Here is an 18,694-nt window from a genome sequence, read left to right as displayed (position 1 = left end):
CTGTCGGGAACGAAGCGGTGTGTGTCACGACTGTAGCTTCTCCTTTCCTGGTTTCTTCTCCTGTTCCCTCGGTGGGAGGGGACCACACCCCGCTCGGTGATGGAAGGTCCTCTGCAAGCCTGGGGGTGCCGGACCCCCTGGAAGACTGGTGTCACCCATGTTATTTCTCCCAACTGCAGACGGAAGAGCCCTCTCCTGAGAGGCGTGGGGCAGAGCCTCTGGGAAAACTGAAGCCAAGTCACAGGGGTCCAGGGATGGAGGGAACCCTCCCTGCTGGATAAATGGGAGGCTGGCCTCCTGCTGACGCCCTTCCTGCCCTCCCCACCTGCGTGCTCTTCGAGACTCTTCTGCTGTGCTCTGCAAGGCACGTTGTTGCTAAGGGCCACCTGAGAGTTTGGGCAGACCCCTCCAGGAGCTGGCTAAAGTCTTGCTTTCCAGGAAAAAAAAAAAAAAGTGGCGGTGGTGGAAGAGAAACTAGGCCTCCAGGGAGGTAGGTTTGGAGGAGGGCGAGAGAGCATGAGAAGCAGCACCAGAGCCCTTGGAGGCTGGGAAGGAAAACAGATGGAACGGGAGAGCCCAGCTTGGCTCAGCTTGGCCAGGATAAGGCCCTGCGAAGGAGGTGGGCAGTGGATGTGCGCCGCGAGGGGATGGCCTCCCTCCATGAGGGAGACAGACTACTGCCAGAGGCTTCTGGGGTAAACTGCTTCCTGTGTCCAGTTAGCCCACGCCTGGCTCTGCTGCCACCCTGTGTGCTCAAAACTGTCACCAGCCAGGGGCATGGTGGCCAGAAGTTCTGGGAACCCCGAGTGAGCGACCCTGAGATGAAGTGGGGGGCTGGGGGCAGAAATGGCTGCGTGCAGGAGAGGTTCACTTGCGCATGGGCCTGCCCACCACAGTTTGGATGTGCACTGAGGCAGCGTTTATTTTAACCTGGGTAGGTTCAGTTTCTGATCACAGGAGTGGTGGGGGCCTTCTATTGGTTTCCATGGAAACATTAGGCAGAGCATCTGCTACCCAATCAACAAGGCTACACTGATAGGACTCTTTCTGGAATTATTTTGTTGTTTCTACCCAGGAAGATGTCCCACCTGCATTTTACCACTGCCTTCTTGTGTGGGAGAGGTGGGGCAGGGCAGTTCTGGGGGGGTCAGGGCTGTCACTCAGGGAAGGAGAGAGGGTTGGCAAAAGGCCAGCATTGGGAAAAGCCCTGTGGTTTCCACTTCAAAGCCCCAAGTAAGGTCCCGCGATGAGGCCACAGGAGCCTGGGCTCTGGTCCCACCCTGCCCAGCAGCAGGGCCACCTGCTGGCTCCCTGGGGTCCATGGGGCATATGGGCTGAAGAGCAAGTCGTCAGGTACAAGAGGGGCTTAGACCTGAGTGTGTTCAGTTTCATTTTTATAGAATCGAGGCCCCAACTTCTCCATGAGGCAGAGGACAGTGGCTTTGGAGTCAGAAAGGAAGGCACTGGTGCACATGTACATGTGAGAAGTGGTTTTATTCCAAGTGTGTGTTTCATAAAGACAAGGCCCTCAGGGACAGCTAGCGGCACATGCTTTGCTCAAGGAGAGGAAAAGCAAGAATAGACCAGGGCTGAGTCCCACAAGGGGTGGCTGACAAGCGCAGTCTGACCAGGGGGAAGCAAGGAGTTCTCAGAGGCTTCTCTGATCAGTAGCCCCCTTACATTCAGTGAGGGAAGCTGTGCCCCCCCATCCCCAAGGGTCCACACTGCCTGTGGGAGGGGGAGAGACACGTACAACAGAGATGGGGGTGGAAGAAACGTGGCGACAGAGGATGCAAGATGGTGGCCCTGGGGGCCAAGGGCCCCGTGCTGGGGCACAAGAGCACTGCTTGTGAGGGCCTAGTGAGAGCCAGGGGGTGACAAGAAGCCACTGAGACCCCCCCCAGGTGGGGCTGCTGGCCTGAGGGCCACGTGGAGGAGCAGGACCCTAGCAGTCTAGGCACGCCAGGGAGGGAGAAGGGGCATGGCAGCTTGCTCCAATCTAGAGCAGAGGTTCAGATCCTCTGGGGACCAGGGACCTCTGTAAGAAGCTGGGGAAATCCATGGACCCTCTCTCTCCAGGAAAATGCGCATATGCACACACATGCACTATCTGGGGGACAATTTCAGGAGATTCCCAGGCCCTCTGGAATCCATGAACTCCCTAGAGGTCTCAGGCTGATTTGCTTTGGGAGGGGGATGCCCAGGGGTCCTCATATCCCTGGTCTTTTGCCAAAGATCACACTGCCTGAGCCAGTAGGGTTGGGGAAGAGAATATGAGAACAGCAGAAACGTTTCCAAGACCAGGCCCTGAGCCCAGTGGCCGTGAGAAGAAACCGGGGATTCTCCACACAGAGGAGAGACGCCAGTCAGCTCCTGCCCCCACCCCTCACTGTGGGAACTGACCCTCTCAGAACTCCCTCCTGCAGTGGGGAGGGGTGAGGATGAGGCTTAGGCCACAGGACTTACTCCCTAATGTCTTCGGGAGTGACTCCTTCTGGAGTGTCTTAGCTCCAGAAGGGAGGTCCTGTTCTTCCCAGCCGCCTCGACACCATAATGCTGCATTTACAGAGGCAAAGGCTGTTGAGAAGGCAGGAGTCAGAAAGTCTGGATGACGATGGGGGCTGCTCAGTGGTGCACTGGTGGCTGCCTGCCCTTACACGGTCATCACCATAGGCTCAGGCAGAGGGAACAGGGCACCAGCAGGTCTTTAAGGCCCAAGAGAAAGGTTTTGGCCTGACACATGGCCAAACAGAAGTGGGATCTGTTTAATAAACTGTGTCCCAAGGCTGCCCGTGCAGACCCCCTCGGCAGCCTCTTGCTGGGAATGTGGAGACCAGAGTGCAGGGCACAATGCCCAGGGTTGACATGGCATGGGACGAACTGTGGGTTGTTGGGAAGAAACTAATTCTTTTGGTGCTCTGCTGCTTTTCCATCCACATCCTTCTTCAAATTATTCATCCTTTGCTCCAGATCCATCCCTCCCACACTCAGCCCAGCACCTGCCTGGGACAGGCCATGGAGCTTCTGACCTCCTTCCTGTTCTCCAGCTGCCTCTCCCTGCTCCCGCCCACAGCCTCCCCAGCCATGCTGCCCACATGCTGATCCCACAGGTGGGCCCTGTGATCCCGTGGGGGCCCTCTGTGGGCTTCTGTCCTTCTCTCCCCAGCCAACAGGGGAGGGCCCGCAAAACACTGTCCAGGACCCCAGGAGGGTGAAAGGAGGGGACAAAGGGCCACGGGGCCTGCCCAGTCTCTCCCAGCAGCAGTCCAGAATACTGACCTTCTCTTCTGGGGCAAGGCAGGGACGGCAGCCTGCTCAGGGCCTGCTTCCCTGTGCCCGCCCCAAACAAGCTTTGGAGAAACGTGTGTCGTGGCAGGGGTGTTTGCTGATGATTCCGGCAGAAATGTGAGGAGATGGGAACGGCCTGCTTTACATTCCCCCACCCTAACCCGCTTCCAGTCCCAAAGTCTCATGCAAAAGGTACAGGAGGCCCCGGGCTACCGTCATGTGTGCGGCAACAGCTGCCACTGCTGGGCTGGGGCGTCGGTCTGGCACTTGCTGGTCACCAGCTGGGCGGGCTTGGCTTCCAGGCAGAGGCCGCTGACTGAGTGCTGGATGAAAGAGGCTTTTCTCCTCCACCTCTGGGGGGAAGGACCGGGAAGAAAACACAGTGATTAAAAATAATAATGTCCAGAGCTTCATTTGACATGTATGTAAATGGCCCTAGGACACCCCCCTCTCATTTAGAGCAGACTGTGTCCCTTTCACAAGAGCTCCAGACCCCACACATGGCCTCAAACCCCTTCCCTTCCGATGCACACTGCTTCTGTAGTGCAGCATGGAGTCTAGATCAGAGGCCCGTGGGCTGAATGAATCTGACCCAGGGATGTATTTTGTTTGGCCAGTACAGTGTTTGTTTAAAATCTAGCTTAGTTGTCACATAGAAATCTGTATTTCTGGGTTCTCTTTAGACACGGGCCCAGTGTCTTTGGCAGCACGGGGGCAACAGGGACTGAGCTCCTGCTCTTGCTCTCCGTTTACCAAGGTCCTGCCCCAGACAGTGTACCCACCCCTGCAGCACACCCCACCCCTCCCTGTTGGCTGTACCTGTGTGTCAGGTGACCGACAGCCCTAAATGGGAACTGGCCCCCATGTCTGCAGTGATGAGGGGTAAGGCCAGTAGGATGGTGGGAGGCCTGGGGTCCCTGTTACAATCCCCTCCTGGATCTCCCCTTCTCCAGGCTTGACAAAGGGGAAAAGACATGTTCCTGCAGAACATCTGGAGGTGCTGGGGGAAGGACAGGGTGTCCTTTGGAACACTCCAGAGAAAGGGTGAGAGGCCGGCCCAGGCTGCAAGGCTCAGGAAAGAATAAATAGTGAGAGAGATCTGTTTGTCCATCTTTCCTCTCCTTGTGTCTCTGCTGTTCCCCACAGTTAGTGGGGAGTGCTCAGACTGATGCATGGAGCCCCCTCGACCCCCCACTTGGAGAAAGTGGGGCCATGTGCTTGCTGGAATGCCTGCAAAGGGGCTGAGCTGCACCCAGCTGTGGGGCCAGGCCTAGGTCTGCAGGGGTTGGGCTGGCAGAGGAGGGAACTGGCCTGGGAGGTGCACCCAGGAGGGACGTGGGGAGCTGCAGACTTCTCTTGGGAATGTGGGCCTGTGGGGTACCCATATGGCCCCAGCAGAGAGGGGCCCTTGGCCTAAAAGTTAGAGCAGTGGGTAGGAGGGCCTTGGTCCCTCTGAAACTCACAGCATCCTATTGCTTTGTGCTCTTCTTGTCCCTGACCTCCTGGGAGGGGCTGGCCATGTTCTCCCCTCCTGGGCATTGCTGGGGCATGTCCTCTGTTTTGCCTTGGGGCCAACATGAGCTGCACGCTCCCTAGCACAGGCGGGTACCCAGCCCGGTGTTATTTATGAAGGGTGAATGCGCAGATGAATGAAGGGCCCAATCCCTGGAGGTGCTCTCCAAACTGCAGGATTCCCACTTCCTACCCATGCCATCGGGCACTCTCCTGGCCCTCTGTCCTGGGCCTGGTCAAACAGTGTCCCTCATGGCACTCTCCTGTCTCGTCAGCCTCCCTTCAAGCAGGGGCCTTGCAAGGCGGGCAGGGAGGAGCCCGAGGCTCCGAGAGGTGAGAGGTGGCCGGGCTGGGGTCTGCTGACTCCATCGCACTGGCTCAAGGACACAGAGCCTCTCGGATACATGATGCCCAGTGGCCTTGGAAGCCAAAGGGGGACCAAGAAAGGAGGCCTAGCTTCGAGAAGACACTGGCAGTGGGAGACCTGCTCATCCTATCCTCTTGGAGGAGAGGCCCTGGGACCTAGGATGCTGCTTGGGGCCTGGAGGACTTGCAGGAGCAGAGTAGGTGGAGGTAGGTCAGCATAGAGGGGGATGGATATTTCAGCTCCAGAGAATTATTTGAGTGGTGGCTGCCCCAGGAACTACTTCCTAGCTTGGCCTCGGCAAGCAGGGATGGGAGGGGGCTCAAAGCCTGACCCTTAGAGAGGTCTGCTGCCCCCAGTGAAGGAGAGCCTGAGGCCATCCCTCACAGCAGGGCAGGGGCACACGGCAGGCAGCCTGAGGGGGCAGGACAGACTTCCTCTGCCCATCAGAAGCCCCTCAGAAGTGTCCAGCAGGCCCAGTGAGCAGATCATGGCACACAATTCACACACACACACACACACACACACACACACACACACACAGGCTGGAGGGAGAGGATCTGGCTGCTTTTCCAGAGGGCATAACAAATTGCCAGGCATCTCTACAGAAAGGGCTGCCCCAGGCAAACAGGAAAAGGGTGGGAGGAAACCCTGCAGGCCAAGTCTGAGAGCCAGGCGCCCTCCTGGCCCCTGCACGTCCCTCTGGCTGGCCAGGCTCAGGCACAGGAAGGGCTACCAGGGTGGGCAGTGGAAGGCTGGAGCAGACCTCTGGCCTTTGTGTCCCCATTCCTCAGGCAGAGGGGCTCTTTCCCAGCCAGGGAGGGAGCTGGGCTGACTCCCAGGGCTGCTGTGTATCCTGAGCAAGTGATGTCATTTCTTGGAACATCAGTTTATTTCTTGACAGGTGGGCCTGGCCTGTCTCCCAGGATTCATGGAGACAGGATGGCTGAGTGTTTGACAAATGGAAAAGGCAGTGCTCACGTGAGGCTGTCATGTCAGCTTGGAAATCGGTGTATTTGGGTCTCAGTTTCCCAGCAGCCACAATCAAGAAATACTTATCGAGCACCTACTGTGTTCCTGGTTAATACTCTGGGCTTAGGGGTCACACTGACCTGGGTTTGAATCTCATCTTCACCCCTTCCCAACTATGTTTCATCTGACACCTGCTTCTTAAAATCAGCAAGCCTTGGTTTACTCACCTCTAAGATGGGGATGGTTCTAGGGCCCAAATCCCTGGGTGGCACAAGGATAAGATGAGACAATCTATGTAAAATTCCTAGCATGGGCTCTTGGTAAAAGCCAACACGAGTTTGGCTGTGGTGGTTGTCAGGGGATAGGGATGCAGTATTGTAGGGACACAAGACTGACAGTCCTTGCCCTAGTGGAACAAGGCTGGCAGGATGGACATTCAACAAATATTTACTTAAATAAGTGTTTCTTGGGGATCCCTGAGTGGCTCAGTTGTTTAGCACCTGCTTTCGACCCAGGGTATGATACTGAAATCCCGGATCAAGTCTCACATCAGGCTCCCTGCATGGAGCCTGCTTCTCCCTCTGCCTATGTCTCTGCCTCTTGCTCTCTCTGTGTCTCTCATGAATAAATAAATAAAATCTTAAAAAAAAAAAAAAAAAGGGAAGCCTGGGTGGTTCAGCGGTTTAGCGCCACCTTCAGCCCAGGGTGTGATCCGAGACCCGGGATGGGGTCCGAAGTCGGGCTCCCTGGATGGAGCCTGCTTCTCCCTCTGCCTGTGTCTTTGCCTCTCTCTCTCTCTTCTCTGTGTATTTTCATGAATAAATAAATAAAATCTTAAAAAAAAAGAAGTGTTTCTTCATGAATACAATAGACTTGATCTGGATGCTCACTTGGAGTGATCCTCACTCTGGAGGGCTTATTTGAGTCCATCTGTTTCAATCCAGGGCTCCCTTGCCAGAAGCTGCCACCTACCCTGCACATCCCTGGGGGTGAGGAGGCTTACCTGCCTGCCTTCTCTCGGGTTGCACACCTGCAGTATGACCAGGGATCCTGGGGTGATGGAGGTGGAGGTGGCAGTCAGGCACTTCCCCTGCTGCTGGATGAGATGGTCACTGAACAGCCATGCCTATAAAACAGGGACATGAAAGGCCGAGTCAAAGTGTACAGTGATGGATGGGCAGGTAGGTAATAGGGGATAAAACAAACACTGTGTATTTTGGTAGAATTTTCTACAAATAATAAGAGTATATGGGTATTCACCATATAGTCCTTTCAACTTTTCTACATGTTTGAAAGTTTTCGTGATAAAAAGTATTGGCAGGGAGTTTAGCTGGAGTTGGCCAGAGGGCAATCAGGGGTGTACCAAGGGATGCTCTGCTGGGGGGATAGGGAGAGAGACAGGCCGTGGGACCAGGGGAGCAGTTTGACATGGGCACACCAACACTTGTATGTGGCACACGTATGTGCACACAGCAGTCCTGGCTGCCCTGCTGCCCATGGTACACGCTGACCATAGCTGCATCCCAGGAGAGAACTGGGTGCTGTGTGGGTAGCATTTCTTCCTTGGTAAGGAGAAGTGGGTGGTGCACAGAGGGCAACTGTATGACAAGTGGGTAAAAGGGATGGGAATGGCAGAAGCAGACCCAAGGAGCCATGTGAGGGGAGAGCATGCCGGGTCCCTGGGAAAGTAGGTTTGTGGACGGTGTAGGCAGAGAGAAAATGAGAATGAGCAGAGGGAAGCCCCCCACCCCACTCCTGGACAATGACTCTGGCTCCTTTCCCCTTCCTGATCCTGACCTTGAGGCAGTAAGCAGCTTACCTGGGGTGCTGGGGGGTTCTTGGCAGACCCTCTGCAGATCCCCATTCCAAGCAGGAAGTTCCCAGCTGAGTCCTGGCCCTGGGATTCTAAGCAATTAACCCCCTGCTTAATGATGCCAGGGAGCACTTCCTTCACCGGGACTCTGAGAGAAAAGGGAGCAGTCAGGCTTGTCCTCTGTCCTCTCCAGGCTTGCTCACCCCTCAGCCAGAGGTGGTGCTCCAGCTCCCCAGGCACCATGCTCTTGGGCTCGGTCTCAGGGGAAGGGGCCTTGCCCTAGCCAGCAGGGGCAGGAGGGCAGAGGACGGGAAGGAGAGGGATGCTTCTGGGAAGACTAAGCCTTGCCCCACTAGGTCTGAGCAGCTGTGAGAACTTCCTACCCTGGAAGCCATGACTGGGAGGACCCTGGGAAGAGAGCTCAGACCCAGGGCTCCCTAGTCCAGAAAGAAGAAAACTTGAGACACTGGGGCCCAAATACGAACTCAATATGTGATCTCAAAATGACAGGGAAGAGCTCACTTTGGAGAGGCAATTTAAAACCCACAAACATGAAAATGTGTTAAAAAAAAAAATGTGTTCAATCGCACTAATGATTAAAGAAATACATATTAGAGCATCACCACTGTTTGTTTACCATATACATGTGCATAAATATAATATGTAATAAATGTGTATTATTTCTACATATTTATTTATATAAAATCTATCATATATATACACAATTATATCAACACCAATCAATACCGATTCCCAGTATTGGCAATAGCTATGGGATCGGATCTTCTCATACCCTACGGGTAAGAGCATAAACTGGCCCAACAGTTCTGGAGGGCATTCATTGTGTTTCAAAAGCCTTAAAAATGTGCACACATAGATAAAGGGGCTTAAGAGGTACAAACTTCCAGTTATGAAATAAGCCACAGAGATGAAAAGTCCAGCACAGGGAATATAGTTAATAATACTGTAATAATGTCGTATGGTGACAGGTGGTGACTATACTCATTGTGGGGAGCATTGCAGAATGAATAGGATTGTTGAATCACTATGTTATACACCCGAAATGAATACAACATGATGATGTCAGTTGTATTTCAATAATAAAAAACACACAAAAAATTATGTGCATACCTTTGGCCTAACAACCTCAATCCTACTTCTGGAAAGTTATTATCATGCAGCAATAATTCTGGATGTTTGCAGAGATTTAATTTAAAAGACATGCATCTCAGAGTGATTGGTTATACTGAAAACGTAGATATCAACAATAGAGGACAGGCTAAATAAATTCTGATTCATCTGTAAGATGGAAAACTGCATAGCCATTAAAAAATGACTCCAAATGAGTATCTGATAGCATGGAAAAGGTTTATAACATACTGTCAAATAAAACAGATGTGTTTCAAAATATTATATTATTTAAAAATTTATACGTGTAGGAAAATATGCTTAAACACACATCTTTCTCTCTCTCTCTCTCTCTCTCTCTCTCACACACACACACACACACACACGACACATTGTCTTACTCTGGATAATGAACTTAAGGAGGCTGCTGGTCCCACCTGGTCATATATGTTCTTGGATTATGGCCCCCGGAGGTGACAGGGAACCAGGAGGGCTTAGAGTCTGGCCATATCCCTAATCTTAACCACCTCTTGTTACCTCTATCCAAAGAGAACCCAGGTGGGCTGGGGAGGTGGGCATCATGAGACTTTTGGCATTCTTTGCTGTCGACACTTGCAAGATCTCAACCAAACCAGGTCTTCCTTCCTCAGGGCTGGATGGAAGCTCCCGAAAGCCCCAAACCATGACCCCCTCCCACAGAGCCTCGGGAAGATACTTTGACTTTCCTCTCGCACACTCCTGGCAGGAGTGTGCACTCTCCAGGCCCCTCTTGAGAGTTTGCATAATTCTAGACCACAGGTTGAAAAACTGCTGGTCCCCAAGCTGAATATGGTCCCAAAAACATTTTGTCCGACCTACAGAGTGTGGTGGTTGTTGCTTTTAATTAATTGGTAATACTAAAAATCTGATGGTTACACAAAGAAATCTGAACCCAGCTTCTCTTGAGAAAACAGAAAGATCAGGCCACACTGAGCTTGCATTCCAGCGAGGCTCTTGACATACTAACACATGGTTGGTCCATCGTGAGTAGTGGCTGCCCCTGGGGTATGGGCTTTTGCATCCCAGTTTGCCATGGTCCCCACAACTCCCTAGTGTCTCACTGCTGCCCACCGGATTGATTTGCATTGCCCATCCGATCAGGGTTTGAATTCACAACCTCTACCAGGGCAAAGGTGCTGGGGTGCAAAGATATCCCACCCTCTGTTTCATCCAGGGACATATTCTACTGCCCTCTCTATGGAGATGAGATGCCTGCTGAGACCCCTCCCCCCAGACCCGCTCAGAGCCCAAGCTGTTCCAGATCCTTCTGCGTTCTTCTCCTTGCCCCTGTCCTCAGGGACATGTATAGGGGGATCGGCTTTCAGAGCTGAGGTGGGTGCTGTCCATGGAGGCCTGCCCACCAATGCCCAAACCTGGGGTGTGGGCAACAATCTCCAAACCTGATGTAGCTCCAGGGGTGTCCATGTGGCAGCAACCCTGGGGCCACTGTGATGGTCATCTCCACCACCCTTCCTCGGCTTCCTGGCTACATCTGCAGCTGCTTCCCTCCCTGTGGCCCTCCTCCCAGCTGGGCTGCCATGAGCCCTTATGATGCCTTTGTAGAAATAGCAAAAGCATCCCCTCCTCGAGACATTTCACTTCCATCTGTTAGAAAACTGTCAGATTATACTGGTTTTGCCGAAGACTTTTATCGCCATCTGCCAGGAACTGTTATAATAAATGTACAATATCCACTGTCCGGCTAGCGCCCTTGCAAATGTGACATGCACAGCTTGCACTACCGTTCCCGACCATCCTAATCAAAGTAATAAAGGAGCAGCGGCTGAGGGCAGCCGCTGGACTCCGGTCTGATGGGGGCAGAGCTGTGGTGGGATTGTAGGCAGGCCTAGGAAAGCAGAGGCCTTTCCCTTTGCCTCCTTTGTCTCTCTACCGACCATCTGCAAGTGTGGGCCAACTGTTAGGATTCCCTGTTTGGGGGAAAGTTGGTATCAGTTTGGCATCCAGATGTCCTTCCTAACCAACAACTAGAGGCACTCCTCGCTGGGCACCCTGAGAACTGAGGCTGACCTTGAAGAGCAGACCAGGGACGAGTAACCTGGACAGGAATGAGGTCTGCAGTTTCTATCTTACCGACAAAAAAAACCAAAAAAACAAAAAAACATATTTTAAAACTTCCCACAGTGCCAGAACAAACAGAAGATGACTCATCCTCTTCATTTAACAGAGCTGGTTTCATCCACTCTCCTGTCTTGTGATGGATCCAAGTTTCTGAAAGTTACAAAGCACTTTTTCCTCTTGGTTCTCAGGGGAGGACATGGGACACCGTGTGTGGGGACTGGGTGTGGAACAGAAAGGTAACGTTCCCAGTCCTCCCTGATGAGTCCCACAGGCTTCCCAGCTCCAGCCTGAGGTCTAGAGCCCATGGCTCCTTCCCAGTGTTGTCTAAACTCTGACAGATATAAAGGAATCACTGTTTTTTTCCCTCAGAAATGACATGTCTGAATGAAACCATCCCCTTAAAAGTGGCCACTGGAGAAAGTGGTTCATTTATTATACTTTTCTAAATCAACATTCTCCCCTCCACAGCCATTGTGTGGGGATCTGGCTTAGCCAGGCTGCCAACTCTTTTCAAGGATGCTGCTGTTGCTCACATTGTCTCGGAATTCCTTGAAACTTGCTCCCAGAATCAGTTTATTCTCGATACCTGTTCCATTCCTTGTCATACTCTAGATGGGACCCAGGATCACCTTATCTGGGGGTAATTGCCTGGTTCACTGGATTTGGTGACAACCTAACTATGGCTCTTTTCCAAAAATCAAATCTGCTCTCAAAAAACAAAGATCTGCCTTCTTCGAGGACATGCAGGCTCTGAGGGGTGAGTGTTCTGGAAAGCCGCAGCACCATCCTTGGGAGAAAACTGGCAGTTATGAAATAATCCGTTCCCCGAGGTGACAGCTATAGAAAGGAGAATGCTAATTTCCAAGTTATTACTATTGAGGCTTATTGACTATGCAATTTATTCACTCAAAAATATTTATCGAGTGTCCGTTTTGTGACAGGCTCTGTCCCAGGGGCTGGAGATCAAGCAGCAAACAAAGCAGGTCCACACCTCTACCCTCACACGTGTACTGTCACGTGTGGGGAGGCAAGAACAAAATTACCTGGCCACATAGGCCCTGATGGTGGTAAGGGTGGAATGAGCGGGTGATGCTGGGGGAGGGAGGTGCTCTGCAAACAGAGACTGCTTGGGGGGAAGGCCCGCCTCAGAAGGGGACATCTGAGTCAAGACCTGAAGGAGGTGAGGAAATGAGCCATGTGGAAGTAGTTAAGAGGCTGAAAAGGATTTTAAAAGGAGAAAAAAGGAATCCTCACTGCCCTGCCCCAGCCTTACAACTTCACCCCCAGTCCAGGAGCTGACACACGCACACACACACTCAGATACAGCTTCTCAGCTCCAGTGCACACACCATTTGCATCCTCCTTAGAGTTTGTCAAAGCAAACGTTTCCCCATGGCTTTTCCGTCTCTATGATTGCAATCTTAATGGACAGATAATATTTGTTCGGATCCACGCGTTGGGATTCACTAAGCCCACCTCCTATTATTAGTTATCTCCAGATTTTTCACAGCAGCAGAGAAGCCTGTGCTGAATGAACATCTTGTCGATAGTCTTTTGCTTTGCTTGCTTTCTTTCCTTAGGATAAACTCCCAGAAGGGAGAGAACAGAGTCAAAAGCAATGAATCTTTACTTTTGTGGTTTTTGCTCCATAATGCAGTGTTGTTTCCCTATGGGGACAATGCCCACTTCTGGCTCTACAACCCAGTCCATTAAAAGTTTGGTTCCTACCACCTCTCACTTTTAACTCCTTCCCATTCCCCCCAGAGCCTTCACGTGAAGATGAACAGTGACAACTAGAAAGAGCCTGACTGCCCAAGCTGGGGAGATCTCAGGGGGCGGGTCCCCCAAGACACACAAGCTGAGGGCTATACTCACGTGAGCTCTGGGTAGACATTATCCAGGTACCAGCGGAAGGATTTGCAGTTCATCTTCTTCCTCTGCTCAATCCGCGTGGCCACGCTGAAAGAGAAGGAACGGCTCAGGCTTTGACAAGTGGGTGCAGGGAGGAAGCCCCAGGAGGCTGGCCCTCTCTTTCTGCCCACCCCAGGTTGGGCAGAACCAGGAGCTGTCCCCAGCCTGCCCTCTAGCCGTGGCCACCTGCCATAAATCCTTCTCTGACCTGCAAGGTCACCCTGGGTCTCCTGGCCATTCCTGATTTCTTTCCTTAAATTCCTGCTTATTTTCCTGGATCAGGGGAGCTGGCTGGGGCCCCGCTTTGCTCTGGCTTCTCACTTCTTGAGATCTCAGCACATCACTAGCTGGTCCTTACTTTTGCAGAGAGCAGAGTCTTACTGAGCTCTAAGTTTTCCTTTCCGGTATTCCAATTTTAGCAGAAAGGGTCTAACAAGAAAAGCATGCTTTAAACATCTTTCAGGAATTTTGGCAAACAAGACCGCTCTGATGTAGCCGTGGATGCCACAGTTTCTCTTCCCCAGCATCCTCCGCTACACTGATGGAAATGGCTGATGACCTTTCTCCACCAGTAAATATGACCACCTATCTCAGAAGGTTTTTGGAGAATCAAATGAATTAAGAGTGCCTAAGAGCCTTGCACAGGGGAGGTCTTCAGTAAAGGTTAATTTTCCACGAAAAGAAGTAGGGTGCCTGGGTGGCTCAGTGGTTGAGCATCTATCTGCCTTTGACTCAGATTATGATCCCAGAGTCCTGGGATCAAGTCTCACATCGAGCCCTGCATGGAGCCTGCTTCTCCCTCTGCCTGTGTCTCTGTCTCTCTCTCTCTGTGTCTCATGAATAAATATATAAAATCTTTAAAAAAAAAAAAGAAATATATCTTCTATTGTGATCAAGTATTCCCGTGTGCATATATAGCTACACACATATACATGTATAACTGAAATAAATTTCAGCAAACAATACTTAGCCTTAACTACAATCAACTGTTCCTTTATATTCTGCTTGTACCAAACCAGAGTGTTCTCTATCGTTTTTTTTTTAATGCTGGTCACGACCCATGAAATTGATTTCATAACCAATCTACATTTTGAAAATGTTTAACTAGACTGTAGTCATGCCAGTCCAAGACAGGAAAACAGGCTAACTGATCACAAACGTATTTTGAACAGCAGGGGGTGGCGGCAAAACCCCAAGTGTTTTCTGCGGAGAGCCCAGCCCTGAGTACTCCCACCCATAATACCCTTTTTCCAGCAGGCAGCTTGTGAATGGGTGGCTCTTTCTCATCACCGAGCCCTCTCTGGCTATTTCTCCCCACAGAGGCTACATGCGCCTCAAGGACCCAGTCTCACGCCACATATCCTATCAGAACCCCCCCTCCCAAGAGCCCAGCAGGGAGGGCCTCAGTCACCAAGGAGACTGTGAGTGCTTCCCTGGCGTCCAGACCATTTTATGTTTTGCTATGGTTGTGCTAACGTGGGTGGAGGGAAGCAAACAGCTGGTGGAGGGGCGCACCTGCCAAAGGCCTTCCCGATGGCTGAGGGCCGGGCCTCGTAGTAATACTGCTTGTATTCATCCATCCACACCTCTGCAGTGCGCTTGGTATTCCTAAAAGGGGAGGAAGGAACAAAATAAAGTCACCAGTGTGGTGACAGAGTTAGGATCAAGATCAGCTCTGTGCAATACAGGGTGATGAGCATCTTGGGAATGTATGCAAAATAACACTATTTGGGGTGGTATCAAGGAGTATGATTTGTTAACATCCAACAATTCATGTCCGTATACTCTTCACACTCCACTGGAGGAATCTATTCCTGCCAACATGCCTGCGTGTGGGCAAAAAGGACAGGTACCAAATATTTGTTTAATAAAACACAGGTGACAGCCTAAATGTGCATTGATAGGAGAATAATGGCCCCTACTTTTATATGACGGGGTACATGCCGTGGTCAGGATGTACTGATATGGAAGGTTGGCTATAATTTAGTGTGGGCAGAAAGCACACTGCAGAAAGAACACAGAGCATGACCCCATTTATACAAAAATGCAAAGTTATGGTGTATGTGCTTCTCTCTACATGAACTACATATATGAAAATGAGTTAAAAGGCCTGACATGATAGACCAGAAATCTAGTAACTGTGGTTACTTTTGAAGAGACAAGTTGGATAGGAGTCAGACTGGGTAAAAAGAACTTGTGTTTTTTCCTCTGTATACAATATAAAGAGTAAAAACACATATATGTACAGGTAGGTCCATATAATATATACTGGCACAGCTTGTATTTTACAGTGAACATGTACTACTTTTATAATAATAAAAATTAAAAACTGGGGTGTGTATCGGGGAGAAGAAAACCAAAATAATAAGCCATTCGGTTAGCTGGACCAGGGAGCCACTGCTGCAAACAAGGAAACATGGGCCTGATAGAGCCAAAGAACTGTCCTCAAAGGGCGTGCTCAGGACACTCTTCCCCTTCCATCCCCACCAGGAGAGCTGGTCTCTCAGTCCAAGCACACCCTGTCACTGGGGACATGGATGCGCAGATGCTGAGCAAGTCAGGCTCAGGACATGGCATTCATGACCAGAACCCAGGACCCAGTGAGTGGTGAGTGGCCCCCAGTTAATGATTGGGCCAGTTTTCCAAGACACTTATGGACAAAGACGGTCAAGACAAGGGAGGCCTGGTGACAACACTCTCAATTTCATCCTTTCACCCCTGAAAGCACCTGGCATCCCAGAATTGGAGGGAACAAATGGGGAAACTGAAGCTCAGAAATGGGGGGGTACCTGCCCAAAGCCACATGAGTAACTGACAGGGCTGGTGGGGTCTAGGACCTAAGTGTCCTGGTTCCTAGCCTGGTGCTCTTTGCACCTACCTGATATAGGTGAGGGCATTGCCCTCAGGGAAGTTGTAGGGGTGCCGTTTCCTGAAGACGTGGCCCACCCGGCTGCAGGGCACGATCTCCAAGCTCCCACCGCACATCCACACCCTGAAGGAGAGCTCTGCAGGAGATGGCAGCCGTCAGGAGGGATGAGTCCCCAGCAAGTCCCCGCTGAGTGAAGGTGTCCCTTGTTTCTGGTGTCTCCTTGGAGGCACATGCCGGGCTCAGGGCTCCTGGGCCCTTTTACACAGGATGTACCCATCCTTGTACATGTTCCTGACATGCACGTGCACACCCTGCTCCCATCACACACACACCCCTACATACACCCCCCACATCCCATCCCACACATACCCTGTCTCCCACACACCCCTCCATACACACCACGTACACACATACACTCTTCATATATACCCCATCACACAGACCACACACACCCCTTCCACATATACCACATATACACATATCACAAACACACACTAACCACACACACCCCACCCCAGACACCACACACACATATATATATACACACAGACCCTTCACACACACCCCACCCCACATATGCCACACATACACCCCCTCCACACACACTCCTTCCACACACCCCAGATACTACACACACACTCTTCACACACATACCACACATACACCTCTTCCACACACACATCCCTTCCACATACCACATCCCACAGACACATACCCCAATACACACACACACACACACACACACCTTCCACATACCCCACCCCACAGACACCACAACACACACACACACACACATACACGCCAACCCCCCTATACACTGCCTGCCTCTGAGCCCTGGAAGAGCAGTGGGGAAAGCTCTGAAGCAATACCAAGACCATGAGGAGAAGGAAAACTGTATCAAATGTGGCATCATTTCCAGCCTCTGACTAGAAAGCCCCATCCAGACATTGTTAAGGAAGAATGCATTTGCTTGTCAGTCAGCTCTGGGCATCCACGAGGCTGGAAAACAGACCACCAGCCTGGCCACAGACTGCTCCAGTAGGTCTTTCTGGTCCCAGACCTCCCTCTTGGCGCAGGGGGTCTCCATGTACAGGCTACCATTGGTTTCCTTTTGATAGTGGTGGGGATGCTGAATGAGCTTCTGCGGGCAACTGTGGTCCCTCAGTGCTGAGAGGTGCAAGGGGCTGTTCTGCTTCCTGGAAGGGGGACATCACAAACTGCCTACTCTTTTCTTGACTCAACAATTATCACTTCTGGCAAGGACTCGCCTTAGCAGCTGGCTGAACCTAATCTCTTCTGATTACTGTTTTATATTAACCCTACAGTGGGATAGACACTCTATGACATTAAAACATCTCCTTCCTGTCCCAGAAAATACACAACCTTTGTTTTTTGTTTTGTTTTGAATTTTCTTAAAAAAAGGCCATTTTCTCATGAGTTCCGGCCTTGGTCCCTCTTCCCACTCCCCATTTGGCTGTATGGACACTCATGGTCCCTGGCTAGGCCTGGGGGTTCTTACCTGGTGCAGCTCATCAGGGCCGACTCCCACCCCCGCAGTGACTAATGCCCATCTCTGGCCAGCCTATGTACAGCAGACAATTCCAGATGTGGGCCAGGGGCTAGGGCTGGGTATGTGGCATATCAGGGTTGGCCAATCAACCAGATTGATGGGTTTCCCTAGGTCAGCCAACAGACAGAGAGCTGCATTCTGGAGTTCCATTTCTGCTGGACCAACTTGGTGATGCTAGGAAAGTCACTTCATCTCACCAGCGCATTACGTCCATACTGTTACGGTCATTACCCACAACACAGTAAGAAGCAGTAAACATTGCCCTTTTACTGAGCACTGAGCACTTACTATGTGCCATGCTCTATAACCCAAGTCTAATTCTCACAGCAAGCATGTGAAGCTGGTATTATCATCCTCATATGGTTTTGCTTGCTTTTACATTTATTAAATATTAAAATTTATTTATTCTTTTTTAAGTAGGCTCCATGCCTAGTGTGGGGCTCAAACTCACAACCCTGAGATTAAGAGTCGTATGCTCTACAGACTGAGCCAGCCTGTCCCTATGTTTTTAATCAGGTCTGGGAAGCCCAAACATGTTAACCTCTCCAGGATCACACAAACTCTCTGTTGCAGAATTATAATGTCAAGTTCACATTTTGTCCAACAAGCTGCACTGTTTAAACCAGACTCCTTAGTTCATTCAGCAAAATTGTATTGGGTACCCGATTTTATGTGTCATACACTGTTCTAGAATCCTTCCACACTCATGGGTGGGAGACAGGAACTCACTAAGATAAGAAACAAAAATGCAAGTAGACAAGAAAATGAGTAAAATGTGTAGTCTGTCTGACGGCATTAAGTCCAGTGGAGACAGACGAAGCAGGTAGGGGCTGAAGAACACCAGTGGAGCAGGGAGGGCTAGAGTTTTAGTCAGACTGATTGCGAAGTCCTCACTCGTAAGGGGACATTTGAGCTAAGACCTGAAGGAGGTGAAGAAGCAAGTCACACAGCTCTTTGGGGAGAAACATTCCAGGCAGAAGGACCAGCAGGGCAAAGATGTACAGGCTGGAGTGGTGGCAAGTTCCAGGGGCCACAGGGAGGCCTGGCAGGGCTGGTGGCCGGGGGGTGGCGGGGTGGGGGGCCGAGTGAGGCCGAGTGGGAGAGGCAGGAGAATGTGGGCAGAGCTGCTGGTATGCTGTGGGGGCAGGG

General features: G+C 51.3%; 1 protein-coding gene across 1 annotated transcript in view; it reads right to left on the bottom strand.

Moving 5' to 3' along the window:
* Positions 1–1,475: 1,475 nt before the first annotated feature.
* Positions 1,476–18,694, bottom strand: part of GALNT16 (polypeptide N-acetylgalactosaminyltransferase 16) — a 93,223-nt gene continuing 76,004 nt past the window's right edge. Inside the window, exons 11-16 of the mRNA XM_072839062.1 lie at positions 15,985–16,111; positions 14,622–14,714; positions 13,071–13,154; positions 7,956–8,097; positions 7,140–7,262; positions 1,476–3,641 (exon numbers count right to left, since the gene is read on the bottom strand). Coding sequence (XP_072695163.1) covers positions 3,504–3,641; positions 7,140–7,262; positions 7,956–8,097; positions 13,071–13,154; positions 14,622–14,714; positions 15,985–16,111 — 707 coding nt within the window. The 3' untranslated portion in view covers positions 1,476–3,503. The remainder of the gene's footprint in view (positions 3,642–7,139; positions 7,263–7,955; positions 8,098–13,070; positions 13,155–14,621; positions 14,715–15,984; positions 16,112–18,694) is intronic.

Source organism: Canis lupus, chromosome 9, assembly GCF_048164855.1.
Source record: "Canis lupus baileyi chromosome 9, mCanLup2.hap1, whole genome shotgun sequence".
Classification (NCBI taxonomy): domain Eukaryota; kingdom Metazoa; phylum Chordata; class Mammalia; order Carnivora; family Canidae; genus Canis; species Canis lupus.
The sequence above is the reverse complement of the archived record's forward strand: the minus strand, read 5'-3'. Positions and strand labels throughout refer to the sequence as shown.